General features: G+C 48.7%; 1 protein-coding gene across 1 annotated transcript in view; it reads right to left on the bottom strand.

Moving 5' to 3' along the window:
- LOC119963460 (protein CASP-like) overlaps positions 1–15,226 on the bottom strand; it is a 99,850-nt gene that overhangs the window by 30,720 nt on the left and 53,904 nt on the right. The window contains exons 7-10 of the mRNA XM_038792618.1: positions 15,042–15,203; positions 9,628–9,860; positions 4,726–4,942; positions 2,037–2,110 (exon numbers count right to left, since the gene is read on the bottom strand). Of these exons, the coding sequence (XP_038648546.1) occupies positions 2,037–2,110; positions 4,726–4,942; positions 9,628–9,860; positions 15,042–15,203 (686 nt within the window). The remainder of the gene's footprint in view (positions 1–2,036; positions 2,111–4,725; positions 4,943–9,627; positions 9,861–15,041; positions 15,204–15,226) is intronic.

Below are 15,226 nucleotides of genomic sequence, written 5' to 3'. Positions count from 1 at the left end.
CCAGTGTGGGATCCTTCAGGGTACATGGGTGAATCTGCTTGGCGGATACTGGCAAGGTATCTAGTAAGTTAAAGGTCTTGATGACTTCTTCCAATGTTGGCAGAGGGGCCAAGCTGGTGAGCAGCAGAAGGCGACTCAGGGCATCCGAGTTGGCAATGTGTGTCCCAAGGCAGTGCTCGAGAGGGTTTTGTAGGCCACTAACAATAATGCCCAACAGTGGCTCAGGGCCAAGGCGATCACTTTATCCTCTTTGAAAAGGCCCAGCAGGCGTTTATGGTCTGTTACGCCTGTGGAATGTCGGCCGTATGGGTGGAAGTTCTTCACCCCAAAAATAACAGCCAATCCTTCCTTTTTGTTCTGACAATAACATCTTTCCGAGTCCGGCAAGGTTCTGGATGCATATGCTCCAGGTCTCTCTGTGCCATCGTCCCATCAATGGGAAAGGACTGACCCTATTCCATATCGAGAGGCATCACATGTTAATGCCAGTTCTCTCTTGAGCCAGGATGTTTGATGATAGGAACTGCTGCTTCACCTTTGCGAAGGCTTCATCCTGTCGTGCCTGCCACGACCACGTCTGGTGTTTTTTGTAACAGTGTGTGCAGGGGTGACAATAAGGTGGCCAAGTTTGGGATAAATTTCATATAGAGGTTTACAATCCTAGGAAGAATTTTAATTCTGCCGTATTCCACGGGTTGGTGTCTCTTTGATGGCCTTAGCTTTATCCTCCACAGGGTGTAGGCCTTTTATGTCAACTCGGTACCCCCGATAGATCACCGTGTCTGCCTGGAACACACAGGTTTCTCGTTTGAGATGGACACCTCTGTCAGAAAATTGTCTCAAAACCTCCTACAGGTTTGCTGGGTGCTCTTTTTCCAATTTTCCTGTGATTAGTACGTCATCTAAGCATAGCGCCACCATAGGAGCGCTTGGAGAACGTTCTCGATGAAAAATGGCACTTGTCAACAAGACTCTTGAAGAGCGGGCGTTTATATTCAAATAATCCCTTATGGGTGTTAATAGTCACGTACTTCCTGGAGGACTTATCTAGTTCTAGCTGGAGGTAGACATGGCTTATACCTAGTTTGGTGAAGGTTTGAGCCCCTGCCAGTTTGTCGTGTAGATCTTCTATGCGTGGAATAAGGTAATGATCTCAACTTGAGGCTTCATTAACCATTAGTTTATAGACCCCACAAAGGCAGCCAACTTGTCGGGCTTGAGAATGGGGACTGCTAGTGCAGTCCACTCTGTGAACTGCACTGATCGTATTATCCCCGGGCTCTCAAATTTATTGGAGTTTTTTGAGGAAGTCTCAACCAGAGTGGATAGAGGGGAACCAGTGGATGTATTGCATTTGGGCTTCCAGAGGCATTTGACAAGGTACCTCACAAAAGGTTAAAAGAGCCCATGGTGTTGTAGGTAGCATACTGGCATCGATAGTTAATTAGCTAATGGGAAGGAAACAACGAGTAGGTAAACGGGGTTCTTTTTCAGGTTGGTGAAGTGTAACCAGTGAGGTTCCACCAGGAATCAGTGCTGGGACCGCAACTGTTTACAATATATACTAATGACTTGGCGGATTGGGGGGGGGGGGGGGGTAATCGAGGCGGCCTGTCTCACTTGTTCTTTTCCACATTGGGTCTCCCCCTTCCCCTTAGCTTTTCCTTCAAGGCTCCTCCCAACCTCCACTTTCCTTCCCTCCAGGACTTCCATCTGCAAGATCCCCACACTTGCCTTCCACCCACCTCTGGGACTTAGAGTCTGGAGGCTGTTTGTAGTCCTAGAAGTGGCCACTGCTTCCGGTGGCGCTAATGACAATGCAGAGTTGGCTTGAACTCTCATGTGAGGGGCCAGGGGTTATCTCACCTCTGGCCAATCAATGTTCTTCAGTATATTAAATGACTCCAGACCAGCTGACATCTGCTGTAAAATCCTGCCCATGAACTTGTAACAGTGACAGATTTCCCGTTTTACTCTGTGACTATATTCCTATTCCTTAATCACTTTATAAGAAAAAGGTGGCCTATTCCGTTTACCCTTCGGCTGAATCCCTTGTCTCGTTCCACGTTCTTGCATTTTCATGTGTGTCTTGACTGATCTTTGGGATGATCTTCGAAAGCAAGTATAGTAAGTGAATGCAAACAATTAGTGCGTTAAGTGGGCACAATAGGTTTCTCCAGCACTAGAATTCGACCCAAAGCACCAAACAGGCCCAGTAATTATCTGTTGAGATCAGGCATACTCTCTGATTTAAACCTTAACAAGGCTCCTATGTTCATCCCCCTAACAGTATTCACCACCCCCTATCAAGGATCACCCCACAATAATATTCTTTGCCCCCTCCAGCAATCCGCAGCCCCCAGCAATGTTCACAACATCTAGCAATGTTCACCTCCAGCAATGTTCAAGACCCCCCACAACAATGTTCACCCACTACCCCCACCGCACCCCCCCCCCCAGCAATGCACACCACCCCAACTTCCCAGCACTGTTCTTCTCCCCCCCCCCCCCCCCCACACCCCCCCGGCAGCACTGGGTACCCCCACCAGCAATGTTCACGACCCCCCACAACAATGTTCACCCACTACCCCCACCGCCCCCCCACTCCCCACCCTCACAGCAATGGTCACCTCCACCAACAATGTTCACCCCCAACAGGGCGGCAGCGCCGGCCGTAGGGTTGCTGGCGCCCCGGGCAAGCTGAACTTCGGCGCCCTTGGGGGGGGCGGGGCCGAGGGGTGGGGGGGCCGAGGGGTGGGGGGGCGAGGGGGGCGGGGCCGAGGGAGGCAGGGCCGAGCGGAGGGGGGCCGAGCGGGGCCGGGGGGGGGGGGGGCGAGCGGGGGCGAGGGGGGGGGCGGGGACCCGGGGGGGGGGCGGACCCGAGGGGGGGGCGGGGAGGACCCGAGGGGGGGGGCGGGGAGGACCCGAGGGGGGGCGGGGAGGACCCGAGGGGGGGTGCGGACCCGAGGGGGGGTGGGGAGGACCCGAGGGGGGGGCGGGGAGGACCGAGAGGGGAGCGGACCGAGCGGGGGGGCGGACCCGAGGGGGGGGCGGGGAGGACCGAGGGGGGAGCGGACCGAGCGGTGGGGGCGGACCAAGCGGGGGGGCGGACCGGGGGGGCGGGGAGGACCGAGGGGGGAGGCGGACCGCGCGGGGGGGGCGGACCGAGCGGGGGGGCGGACCGGGGGCGGCCACCGCGCATGCGCTGGTTGGTACCGGCCCAACTGCGCATGCGCGGGACCCGAGTCTCTGGCGCCCCCCAGCACATGGCGCCCCGAACATTGGCAGGGTAGCACTGTGGCTTCACAGCACCAGGGTCCCAGGTTCGAGTCCCTGCTGGGTCACTGTCTGTGTGGAGTCCGCATGTTCTCCCCGTGTCTGAGTGGGTTTCCTCCGGGTGCTCCGGTTTCCTACCACAGTCCAAAGAAGTGCAGGTTAGGCGGATTGGCCATGCTAAATTGCCCTTAGTGTCCAAAATGGTTTGGAGGGGTTATTGGGTTACAGGGATAGGGTGGAAGGGATGGCTTAAGTGGGTCGGTGCATACTCGATGGGCCTCCTTCTGCACTGTATGTTCTATGTTCTATGTAATATACACCCCCAACAATGTTCACCATTATGGACGGCACGGTAGCACAGTGGTTAATACAGCTGCTTCACAGCTCCAGGGTCCCAGTTCCTAGCTTGGGTCATTGTTTGTGCTGAGTCTGCACGTTCTCCCCGTGTCTGCGTGGGTTTCCTCCGGGTGCTCCGGTTTCCTCCCACAGTCCAAAGATATGCAGGTTAGGTTGATTGGCCACGCTAAATTGCCCTTAATGTCCAAAAAGGTTAGGTGGGGTTACGGGAATAGGTTGGAGGTGTGGGCTTAAGTAGGGCGCTCTTTTAAGGGGCCGTGCAGACTCAATGGGCCGAGTGGCCTCCTTCTGCACTGTAAATTCTATGATTCCCCAGGCAATGTTCATCAGCTCCTCGCAATGTACGCGCCCCCGCCCCCCCCCTTAGCATTGGTCACCTCCACCAGTAATGCTCACCGCCAACCGCCCAATAATATTTAACCCCAGCAGTGTTCCCCCCCCCCCCAGCAATATTTATCCATTTCCCCCCAGCAATGTTCACTGCTCCCCAAAAATGTCACCCTGCTTGCGGTAAAGTTTACTCTCTCCACATGCCCCCACAACACCGCGTGATCCCCATTCCGCACGCACACACACAAAGCCAGGGATCTTCAATTCACTCCATGTTTCCCTGTCCACTCCTGCACCCTCTCTCCCGACTTACATTCCAGAATTCCTGGGAGTGAACACTGCCGAGTGAGGGGCTTTGAAAATTCTAGGATGTTGGGTTGGTGAACATTGTCGGGGGTGAGGGGCATGATGGAGGGGATGGCCACTATCAAGTGAGGGAGGGGGTGAACATTGTCGGTGCATATGAATTATTCCAAAGATTCTCAACCTCTCAGTGAAGGAATTTCTCCTCATCTCACTCCTAAATGATCAGCCCCTTATCCTGAGACTGCGCCCCTGTGTTGAAGGTTCCGCAGCCAGGGGGAAAACATCCTCTCAGTGTACGATCTGAGGGTGTAGACAAGATAACAGGTTTGAGAACTGAAGATACTCTTTAGTTTATGATTCAGTTTTGAGTTCTGACGAAGGGTCAAAGTTGCAATGATAACCTATACTTCTTTATAGGTGCAGTCTTTTTACCTCCCAGAAGAATTTTCCACTTACCTTTGATTGCTGATCTGCTTCTATGCATGTCCTTGGTAGCTCCATTCCTGAGGCCTTCCCAGAGGTGCTGTCAGCAGTCAGGTACTCCCTGTCACGTACTGCTTGCTCCTGGTGAACAACTAGCTCGTCTTCCTTGGCTGTCTCTAGCCCCACTGGAAGATATTTACACTGTGCACATAGTTTTGAGGGACATTCCTGAAGATTTATTGATGGCATCCTACAGATTAAAATGCTAAATGTTATCACAAGAGGCACATTTAGAGGCTGAGCAAGGACTGTGAGCAGGAAGCGTCACCTGCCCCACATATTGGGAATTTCTGGGCAATTTCATCATGTGTGTGAGCAGTAGTCACTCCCTTCGGGCAATAGTTATTTGGAAGGTTAGCCCTTTCGAGATTATTGTAAAGAAAACGTGAATTATATATTTTACATATTGCTCAAACAGAAGCGGATTATTGTCAATTGATATCGATAATTACACTGGTCCGGATTGGGTACCCGGACGAGCACTCAGGTCTTGCGCGGATCAACTGGCGGGGGTATTCGCAGGCATCTTCAACCTCTCTTTACAACAATCTGAGGTCCCTATCTGCTTCAAGAAGACGACCATCATCCCTGTACCAAAAAAAAGCCAAGGAGCGTGCCTTAATGACTATCATCCAGTGGCTCTGACATTCATCATCATGAAGTGCTTCGAAAGGTCAGTCATGGCATGAATCAACTCCAGCCTCCCGGATTGCCTGATCCACTACAGTTCGCCTACCGCTGCAACAGGTCCACAGCAGACGCCATCTCCATGGCCCTGCACTCTACCCTGGAACACCTAGATAACAAAGACACCTATGTCAGACTCCTATTTATTGACTACAGCTCAGCCTTCAACACCATCATTCCTACAAAACTAATTTCCAAACTCCGTGGCCTTGGCCTCGGCTCCTCCCTCTGAGACTGGATCCGGAACTTTCTAACCCACAGGCCACAATCAGTAAAGATAGGCAACAACACCTCCTCCACGATCATCCTCAACACCGGTGCCCCACAAGGCTGTATCCTCAGCCCTCTACTATACTCCTTGTACACCTATGACTGTGTGGTCAAATTCCCCTCCAACTTGATTTTCAAATTTGCTGATGACACCACAGTAGTGTGTCGGATTTCAAACAATGATGAGACAGAGTACAGGAATGAGATAGAGAATCTGGTGAAATGGTGCGACGACAATAATCTGTCCCTCAAAGTCAACAAAACAAAGGAGATTGTCATCGACTTCAGGAAGCGTCGTGGAGAACATGCCCCTGTCTACGTCAATGGGAACGAAGTAGAAAGGGTCGAGAGCTTCAAGTTCTCAGGTGTCAAGATCACCAACAACCTGTCCTGGTCCCCCCACTATAGTTAAGAAATCCCACCACTACTCTACTTTCTCAGACGACTAAGGAAATTTGGCATGTCACGTACGGCTCTCACCAACTTCTACAGATGAACCATAGAAAGCATTCTTTCTGGTTGTATCACAGCTTGGTATGGAGCCTGCTCTGCCCAAGACTGCAGGAAATTACAAAAGGTTGTGAATGTAGCCCAATCCATCACGCAAACCAGCCTCCCATCCATCGACGCTGTCCACAATTCCCGCTGCCTCACAAAGGCAGGCAGCATAATTAAGGATCCCACGCGCCCCGGAAATACTCTCTTCCACCTTCTTCCGTCAGGAAAAAGATACCAAAGTTTGAGGTCACGGACCAACCGACTCAAGAACAGAGTCGGAATGGGCCGAAGTCCCGCCGCTGACAGGCCTTTCCCGCCGGCGTGGTTTAAACCACCTCTGGTACCGGCGGGATTGGCGGGCTCCGGGGTCCTGGGGGGCGCGGTGCGATCTGACCCCGGGGTGGTGCCCCCAAGGTGGCCTGGCCCGCGATCGGGGCCCACCGATCGGCGGGCGGGCCTGCGCCGTGGGAGCACTTTTTTTCTTCCGCCCCACCATGGCGGGGGTGGGAGAGACCCCCTCCCCTGCGCATGTGCCGGTATGACGTCAGCAGCCGCTGACGCACCGGCGCATGCGCGGACTTCCACGGGCCGGCGAAGGTCTTTCGGCCCTGGCTGGCGGGGCTCCAAAGGCCGTTCGCGCCGGCCGGCGGAGCGGGAGCCACTCCGGCATGGGCCTAGCCCCTCAGTGTGAGGGCTTGGCCCCTAAAGGTACGGAAAATTCCGCACCTTTGGGGAGGCCCGACGCCGGAGTGGTTCACGCCACTCCGTCCCGCCGGGACCCCCCGCCCCGCCGGGTAGGGGAGAATCCCGGCCCAGCTTCTTCCCTACTGCCGTCAGACTTTTGAATGGACCTACCTCGTATTAAGTTGACCTTTTCTCTACACCTTGCTATAACTGTAACATTATATTCTACAGTCTCTCTTTCCTTCCCTATGTACGGAATGCATTGTTTGTACAGCATGCAAGAAACAATACTTTTCACTGTATACTAATACATGTGACAATAATAAATCAAATCAAATAAATCAAATCAATTCAAATATATTGCTGAAAGGAAAGACATGTTGTCAAAGCTTTCATCTTGCTCTTATCAGGCTCACTTGTGTGGTAGTTTGAATATCTTTTTGCACTGGTGGCAGCATCCTGATTGTGGAAAATGCCACTCGCGTAGTGACTACATAGCAGTAGTGTCAAATGGCATGCTTATTCTGTTTTTCAAATTTCTGAGGTACCTTGGGCTGGATTCTCCGATTTTGCAGCTCAGTGCCGATTCCGATATTGGAGTTGAGCATCGGAGAATCCCACCCCTCGTCTCTCCAGGATAATTATAGAGGTTTAACTCAGCTGGCTGGACAGCTGGTTCGTGATGCTGAGCAAGGCCAACAGTGTAGGTTCAATTCCCGTACTGACTGACGTTATTCATGAAGGTCCCGCTTTCTCAAACTTGCCCCTCGCCTGAGGTGTGGTGGTCCCCAGATTAAATCACCACCAGTCAGCTCTCATCCTCAAAGGGGAGCGAAGCTGATGATCATCTGGGACGATGGCAACTTTTATTTACAAGATCGCTGATAAAACCAATCTTATGTCATGTGAAGACATACGAATCCCAATGTGAATGTTGACCAGTGAAGGTAGGTTTGTGGGAGACAATAATGGTGATTATTATTATTATTATTGACCATTAGCTGATGCCTCAAATAGTACGTCAAGGAAATGTCACATGTTAGACTGCACCATCCCAAAAGTGAATTGGAGTGCGGTATGTAAGGAAACCTTTATACATAGATGCAGATTCAAAGATTGTGAGCATATCAGCTACACTTTGGAGATACACATGGGGCAGGAGCTTAGAGTTCATTTCATCAAAACATGTTTCTCATGGTAACTCATAGAAACGTTAGTGAGCACTGAACAGAAGTCTGAAGTCCCGCACATCCAGACATAGGAACAGCTTCTTCCCCACAGCTACTAGACTCCTCAACGACTCCCCCTCGGACTGATCTGTTCCCTGTAAGAGCACTATTCATGACGCCCTATGCTGCTCTTGCTCAGGTATTGCTTGTTTGGCCCTGTTCTGCCACTATAACCAATTAACCAATCACTATATGTTGATGTACCATTGTCAATGTTCTCTGTCGATTATTCTTTTGTCTACTATGTACGTATTGTGTACGTTCCCTTGGCTGCAGAAACATACTTTTCACTGTACTTCGGTACATGTGATAATAAATATTAATCAATCAATCAAACCGAGAGGTGTATGCCCAAATTTCACTCGAGGTAAAATATTGAGGCCAGAAAAGCCCACGAAGCCCTTCAAAGTGTATTTTCCTGCTCCCTTATAGTAACTACTCCGCTCCTCAAGAAGGTGGAACCCCATCACCAGTTGAGCACTGGCAAGAAATGAGGCCCTGCCAAGGTGGATTGGCCATGATAAATTGCCCTTAGTGTCCAAAATTGCCCTTAGTGTTGGGTGGGGTTACTGGGTTATGGGGATAGGGTGGTGGTGTGGATCTTGGGTAGGGTGCTCTTTCCGAGCCGGTGCAGACCCGATGGGCCGAATGGCCTCCTTCTGCACTGTAAATTCTATATCTATATATTCTTCTGTTTCAACCAATTACTTTCTAAGTGACGTTATGGACTCTGCTTCAGTTGCCATTTGTGCTAAAATATTCCTATTTCTAAATAGCCTTTGCGCAAAATCTTTTGCGATATTCCTAAATATTGCTGAAGAAAGACACTTTTTTCGTCAAAGCTTTTCATCTTGCACTCATCAGGACAGTTCGCAAGAATGCCAATGTCAGGGGAAACAAAAAATTCATACTGTGTGAGAAGAGATTGCTGACTGGTTGGCAAGTGGACCCCGATTGGTAGAGGCATTGCCAAGGAGAATGCACGGGTTGATGGTGACTGATAGTTAATTGGCAAGTATCTTTTGAAATTTAAACTAGGCAGCTTGAATCAGACTGGTCAAGGCATTGCCCTGAGGAATGAACCAATGAATGGTTATCACTTATTATGTTTAGCTGAATCAGGCACAATAGCCATTTGCTGGTTAATTCCTCAGGACAGTGCCTTGAACAGAGTCAAGCTGCCTGGTTTAGATTTCAAACAGTGCTTGGTCATTAACTGTCAGTCACCATCAACTGATGCACTCTCCATGGCAATGCGTCTGCCATGGCAATGCCTCTACCAATCAGATTTTACTTGCCGCCCAATCAGCACTCTCTTCTCATACAATATAAAGTTATTGTTTCCCCTGAAATTGATACTCTTGCGAACTGTCAAAACCCCCCCACCCTCATTTTTCAGGAATACTTCCACGTTCTGAACTACCAAACAACTAAATCCTCAGTCTACTAGAGTCTATGCCTCCTTGTTGCCCCCCTCCTGCTCAGAAATCAATTAAAGCAAAATTACCTGTCATCGGGATTCATTTGTAACAAAAAGCCATCGTTTTTGCGACATTTCAATCTTTTCAACGTTTTGAGCAAAAGTTCTTTTTGATTGAATATCTGCTGCCTTTCACATTCTAGGGTCTTCATGCGAGAGGTTAAAATTGTCTTTTCACTCTGCAGATTCAGGATTTGCTGTTCCGAAGCCTGCAAGCTTTGTTTCAGTCTGGTGATTTCCAACAAAAGGCTTTCATTTATCTGCCATAGAAAGAAATTCATGTTTGCGTCTGCTTTTTGGAAATGACATTAAATTAGCGGCAACTCCTTCTGATCATTGTTGGTGTGTAATAGAATTACCATGAAGAGATATGGCTTAGATATGGCTAAAATAAGATAAGGTAAGCTAAAGTCACCATAGTCCCAGGTGACCATAAGCTGCTTTCCTCTTTACGGGGAGAGCTGACTGGTGGTGATTTAACCTGAGGAACACCACCCCTGAGGTGAGGGACAAGGCTGAGAATAACCTAAAATACCAATTTTCTTTCCATCGGATGGGAGGTTTGAAGTTTGACCGAACTTCAGTGTCACCACTGTATTGGACTTTGTTGCATTTCTTGCCAATTTAGTGGATTAGAACATAAGAACATAAGAACTAGGATCAAGAATAGGCCATCTGGCCCTTCAAGCCTGCGCCACCTTTCAATTTGATCATGGCTGATCTTTTGTGGACTCAGCTCCACTTTCACCCCCGAGCACCATAACCATTTATTCCTTTATTCTTCAAAAAACTAGCTATCTTGAAAACATTTAATGAAGGAGCCTCAACTGCTTCACTGGGCAAGGAATTCCACAGATTCATAACCCTTTGGGTGAAGAAGTTCCTCCTAAGCTCAGTCCTAAATATACTTCACCTTATTTTGAGGCTATGCCCCCTAAATCTGCTTTTACCCGCCAGTGGAAACAACCTGCCCGCATCTATCCTATCTATTCCCTTCATCATTTTATATGTTTCTATAAGATCCTTCTAAATTCTAACGAGTACAGTCCCAGTCTACTCAACCTCTCCTTGTACTCCAACCCCCTCAGCTCTGGGATTAACCTAGTGAATCTCCTCTGCACACCCTCCAGTGCCAGTACGTCCTTTCTCAGTTAAGGAGACCAAAACTGAACACAATACTCCAGGTGTGGCCTCACTAACACCTTATACAATTGCAGCATAACCTCCCTAGTCTTAAGCTCCATCCCTCTAGCAATGAAGGACAAAATTCCATTCGCCTTCTTAATCACCTGTTGCACCTGTAAACCAACTTTTGGCGCTAGGACACCCAGGTCTCTCTGCACAGCAACAGGTTTTAATATTTTATCTTTTAAATAATAATCCCTTTTGCTGTTATTCCTACCAAAGTGGATAACCTCACATTTGTCAACATTGTATTCCATCTGCCAGACCCTAGCCTATTCACTTCAACTATCCAAATCCCTCTGCAGACTTCCAGGATCCTCTTCACCTTTTGCTTTACCACTCGTCTTAGTGTCGGATTAGTCGGGAATAAGTCAATAGGGAATCAGTTGGATAACCTACTCTCACTAAAACCTTCTCACTGGAGAGACGATGGCACAGTGATAATATCACTGGACTAGTAATCCAGAGGCCCAGAGTACTGCTATGGGACCATTGGGTCATATCCCACCATAGCAGCTGGCGGAATTGGAATTCAATTAATGAAGTCTGGAATAGAAAGCTAGACTCAGTAATGATGACCATGAAACTATCATCGAATGTGGTAAAAATCCAACTCCTGTCCGTTAGGGAAGGAAAATGTACTCTGGCCAATGTGTGCCTCCAGACCCACAGATATATGGTTGACTCTGAAATGGCCGAGCAAGCCACTCGATTCAAGGGCAAATTAAGGATGGGCAACAAATGCCGGCCTTGCCAGCGATGCCCACATCCCACGAAAGAATAAAAAATGTCGGAATTCAGGCTGAGGTAAAATTTGACTTTGGGGGGGCTGTACGTTGGAAATATAAAAACATAAAAAGTTCATGACACAGATGGAGGCCATTTGGCCCACTTTGATGCCAACAGTGAAAACCAGAGAGATACGACATAATCCGACTTTTCAGATCTTGGTTTGTGACCCTGTAAATTGTAGCAATTCCAGTGCATATCCAAGTAGTTTTCTAACTGCAGTGAGAGTGTCTGACTCTGTCAGCCTTTGGGTGAAAAGTGGTGATAGTAAATCAGCACCACATCTCTTTCACATCTCTCCAAGTTTTAAAGTCAATGGAAGAAGTGACACCAACCTCCTCTCCAGAAGGGCAGATGCTCAATTCTATGAACAAAGCTATTCTAAAAATGTGGAACAAGCATACCTGCCAATCGCCACACCAGTTCGCAAACAATAAGAATACATAACTACACTCCACGGCTGTATTCGCCTGTTATGACGAAAACCATACTGAGTCGGTAATGTGACTTGAGGTTTGGACAGTATCAATCCAGTTTTGCCTTTCTCTTTTTATGTGGTGTAATTCTTGCATTTATGGAGAAGGAATACATTTTAGATACCTTTCACCTTGTTTATAAAGTAGATGAGTAGCCAAGACAGGGTAGTGGGTGAATGGCTGGTGTGGTGGTGGGAGCTATGGTCCTGTAAGTCCTCACTATAGATTAGGAAAACCCCCAGTTAGAACTATCAGTGTCATGCTTTCCTTTTGTTTTTTTGTCACTTTGGGATTATAGAATCCATGTTTATCTCCAATGAAACTCCAGACAGATCATGCACCCTGGAGAGGACTGGGTTCTTTGTGATCTTTCTTTGTGGTTGGAGTCTCTGAAGTTGTTGGAATCAGGGCAAATGTTTAATGGTGCACGCCTAGTGTGACCAGTTAGACTTGTCTTCTTCGGTTTTCTCTTAGATCCGTGAGAAACAGAGTGGGCTCTTGATCGGGCAGGTTTGGGCAGGAGCAGCAGTGTTTAACTGGATCGGGCTGAGGGTCTGTTGGGTGGTGGAATGAGTTCCCACGGTTGTACCCTTTTGGGGGTTCCTGGCCTGCTTATCCTCTCAAGACATGGTTTCACTGGGGAGGTAATAATCCATGGGCGTAGGATTTGATTGAGTCTAAGTTCCATGGACCGGCGTTGTTGGAGCCCTTCTTCGGTTTGAGGGTAGGCTGAGTGTGGGAGATAGGTTCCCTCCTCCAAGACGTCTTATATAGTGATTTCCTGATTACCATTCTTTTTGAAACAGGGGCTCCCCTTGGGAGGCAGTGTTCTGTCTTTGGTGAGGTTACACTGCTCTGCCCTAGTATCTTTTTGCAATGGTGCTGGTCCTTGAGTGACATTCTTTGACTAATCCTGGTGTTCCTCACTTTTCTGGGGCTTCCTGTCCTTATCTGAACAGGTAGTGTGCTGATACAGGCACCGATTTGCTATTGTATGTCTTGTGGCTTTTGTTTATGTCAGGGGCAGAGGAGGATCGTGTACCCCTTCCTCCCACCCAAGACGCACAGTGGTGGGTGTCTTGATGATTCGTCTTCTCCTTGTTGGTGGGGTCTCCTCGGTGGAGGACGATGCAATTCTTCCAGCGTCAACAGAGCTGCAGCGCTGCCCCTGATATGGTTAGAGTGGCGTGAGGCTGGTTGTGGAGTGAGTCTTGACAGGGTGTGGGTATCCTTGGTTTACTCGCTCCTGTGTGCGAGAATGTATGGTGCCAGGCCCGATGTTGAACTATGGCCGATATCCTGCTGCTCCCCTATGTTCCTTCTTGGCCGGCATGTCCTAAGAGGCTGAGTGAGGTTTTGAATGAACAGCTTTTTCCTTTTTTGTCATACGATAAGCAGCGTGCGCCAGGGGACCATGAGCTCAGGGCTGTATCTTGGTAACCTGTTGTCCTGAGACCCTCTGCTGAACCAACTGTATGAATATTTGATAGTCCCCTCTGTATATGATCGTTCTGTACGGTGCTGGAATTTGGGGTTTTGTGGCGTCTGGTAGTTATATGTAAAATATCCCCTCAGCCCGAAAGTCCTTTTTTCTGTGGTTCTTGTCTCTGTTATTTTGTGGTTCAATAATCATCGACCGGTTTCTGCCAAGGTACAGTCATGTCTTGTATCCGAGAAAAGGATGTCAAAATGTGCCATTGATGCCTCTGGTAGACTGGAGCTGGGGGGGTCTTGTGGTGCATGCCTGAACTTTGCGTGAAGATCTTATCCTGGACTCTCATGGACTGTTTGAGCACTCGCTACATCGGAAAGTGTGTGCCATTTTACTATGTTTTCATGGCCATATCCTCCTCATTCTCCAGTGTATCCATTTAGTGATTATGTTGAACTAACTTTTGCTATTCTCCTCTCCTCTTCTGTATGTATGTATTCTATACTGTACCAATCCTGAGGATTTGTTGCATTATTTGTTAAAATGGAAAATCCTCAATCAAAATATATTTTTTCAAAAATTCACCCGAATCCCTCTCTGATGCTGCAGCCATTCACCTTAAAGCTATAACTCCTGTTTATTAACCTCTCTGCTGAGGGAAATAGACCCTTCCAATCCACTCTTTCTAGGACGCTCAAAATTTGTAATCTTGTCCATTATGTTTAAGTCAAACGTTTTTAAAAATTATTTCTTGGGATGTGGGCGTCGCTGGCTAGGCCAGCATTTATTGCCCATCCCTAATTGCCCTTGAACTGAATGGCTTGCTCGGCCAGTTCAGAGGGCACTTAAGAGTCAACCTCATTGCTGTGGGTCTCGACTCACACGACGGCCAGACCAGGTAAGGACGACAGATTTCCTTTCCTAAAGGACATTAGTGAACCAGATGGGCCTTTCTGACAATCGACAACGGTTTCATGATCATCTTTTAATTCCAGATATTTATTTGACTCAAGTTTCACCATTTGCCATGGTGGGCCACAAACCCGAATCTCTGGATCACTAGTCTAGTGATAATACCACTAGGCCACAAAATCATTGATAAACACCAGGAAAAGCATGGGAGCCAGTACTGAGCCCTTAGCGCTCCACTGGAAACAACCGACCAAACATAACACCCAGCTTGCTGCCACTCAGCCAATTTTGGATCCAACTCACAAATTTCCTATGGATCCATTGGCTTTTCTGGCAGGTGGGATCTTCTGGTCCCGCCTGAGTCAACCCCCGGCCGCGGGTTCCCTAGGTGCCCTAGGATAGGCGAGCCGTGCAAAACACCATAAAATTCGACTGCAAGATCCTGACGGCGGCCAATAGTGAGCCACATCCGCTGTGGGAAAACCTGATGTTGGGGGGGGGAGGGGCAGGAAAATCTGGCCTTTGACTCTTCAGATCAGTCTGCCGCTTGGGCCATGGATGGGGCATGAGGAGTGTGGAGCTAGACCGATTTTAACCGTATTCCCTGTGTAGAAATGCTAACACAGAAGACCTCTTTATATTCTTACATTTCTATTGGCAGTGAGCTGCGATTCGGACTCGAGACATTGCCTTTTCAGTCCATAGCTCTCACACTTGGTTTGGAATAGTTCAGAATGGAGGTCTGATATCTGCGTCTCTGCAGATGCTTTTCCTGCTTCATCACCAACAAGGCAAGATGCCATCTCTTCCTGCAATAAACAAAAAAAAAAGT

Source organism: Scyliorhinus canicula, chromosome 3, assembly GCF_902713615.1.
Source record: "Scyliorhinus canicula chromosome 3, sScyCan1.1, whole genome shotgun sequence".
Classification (NCBI taxonomy): Eukaryota; Metazoa; Chordata; class Chondrichthyes; order Carcharhiniformes; family Scyliorhinidae; genus Scyliorhinus; species Scyliorhinus canicula.
The sequence above is the reverse complement of the archived record's forward strand: the minus strand, read 5'-3'. Positions and strand labels throughout refer to the sequence as shown.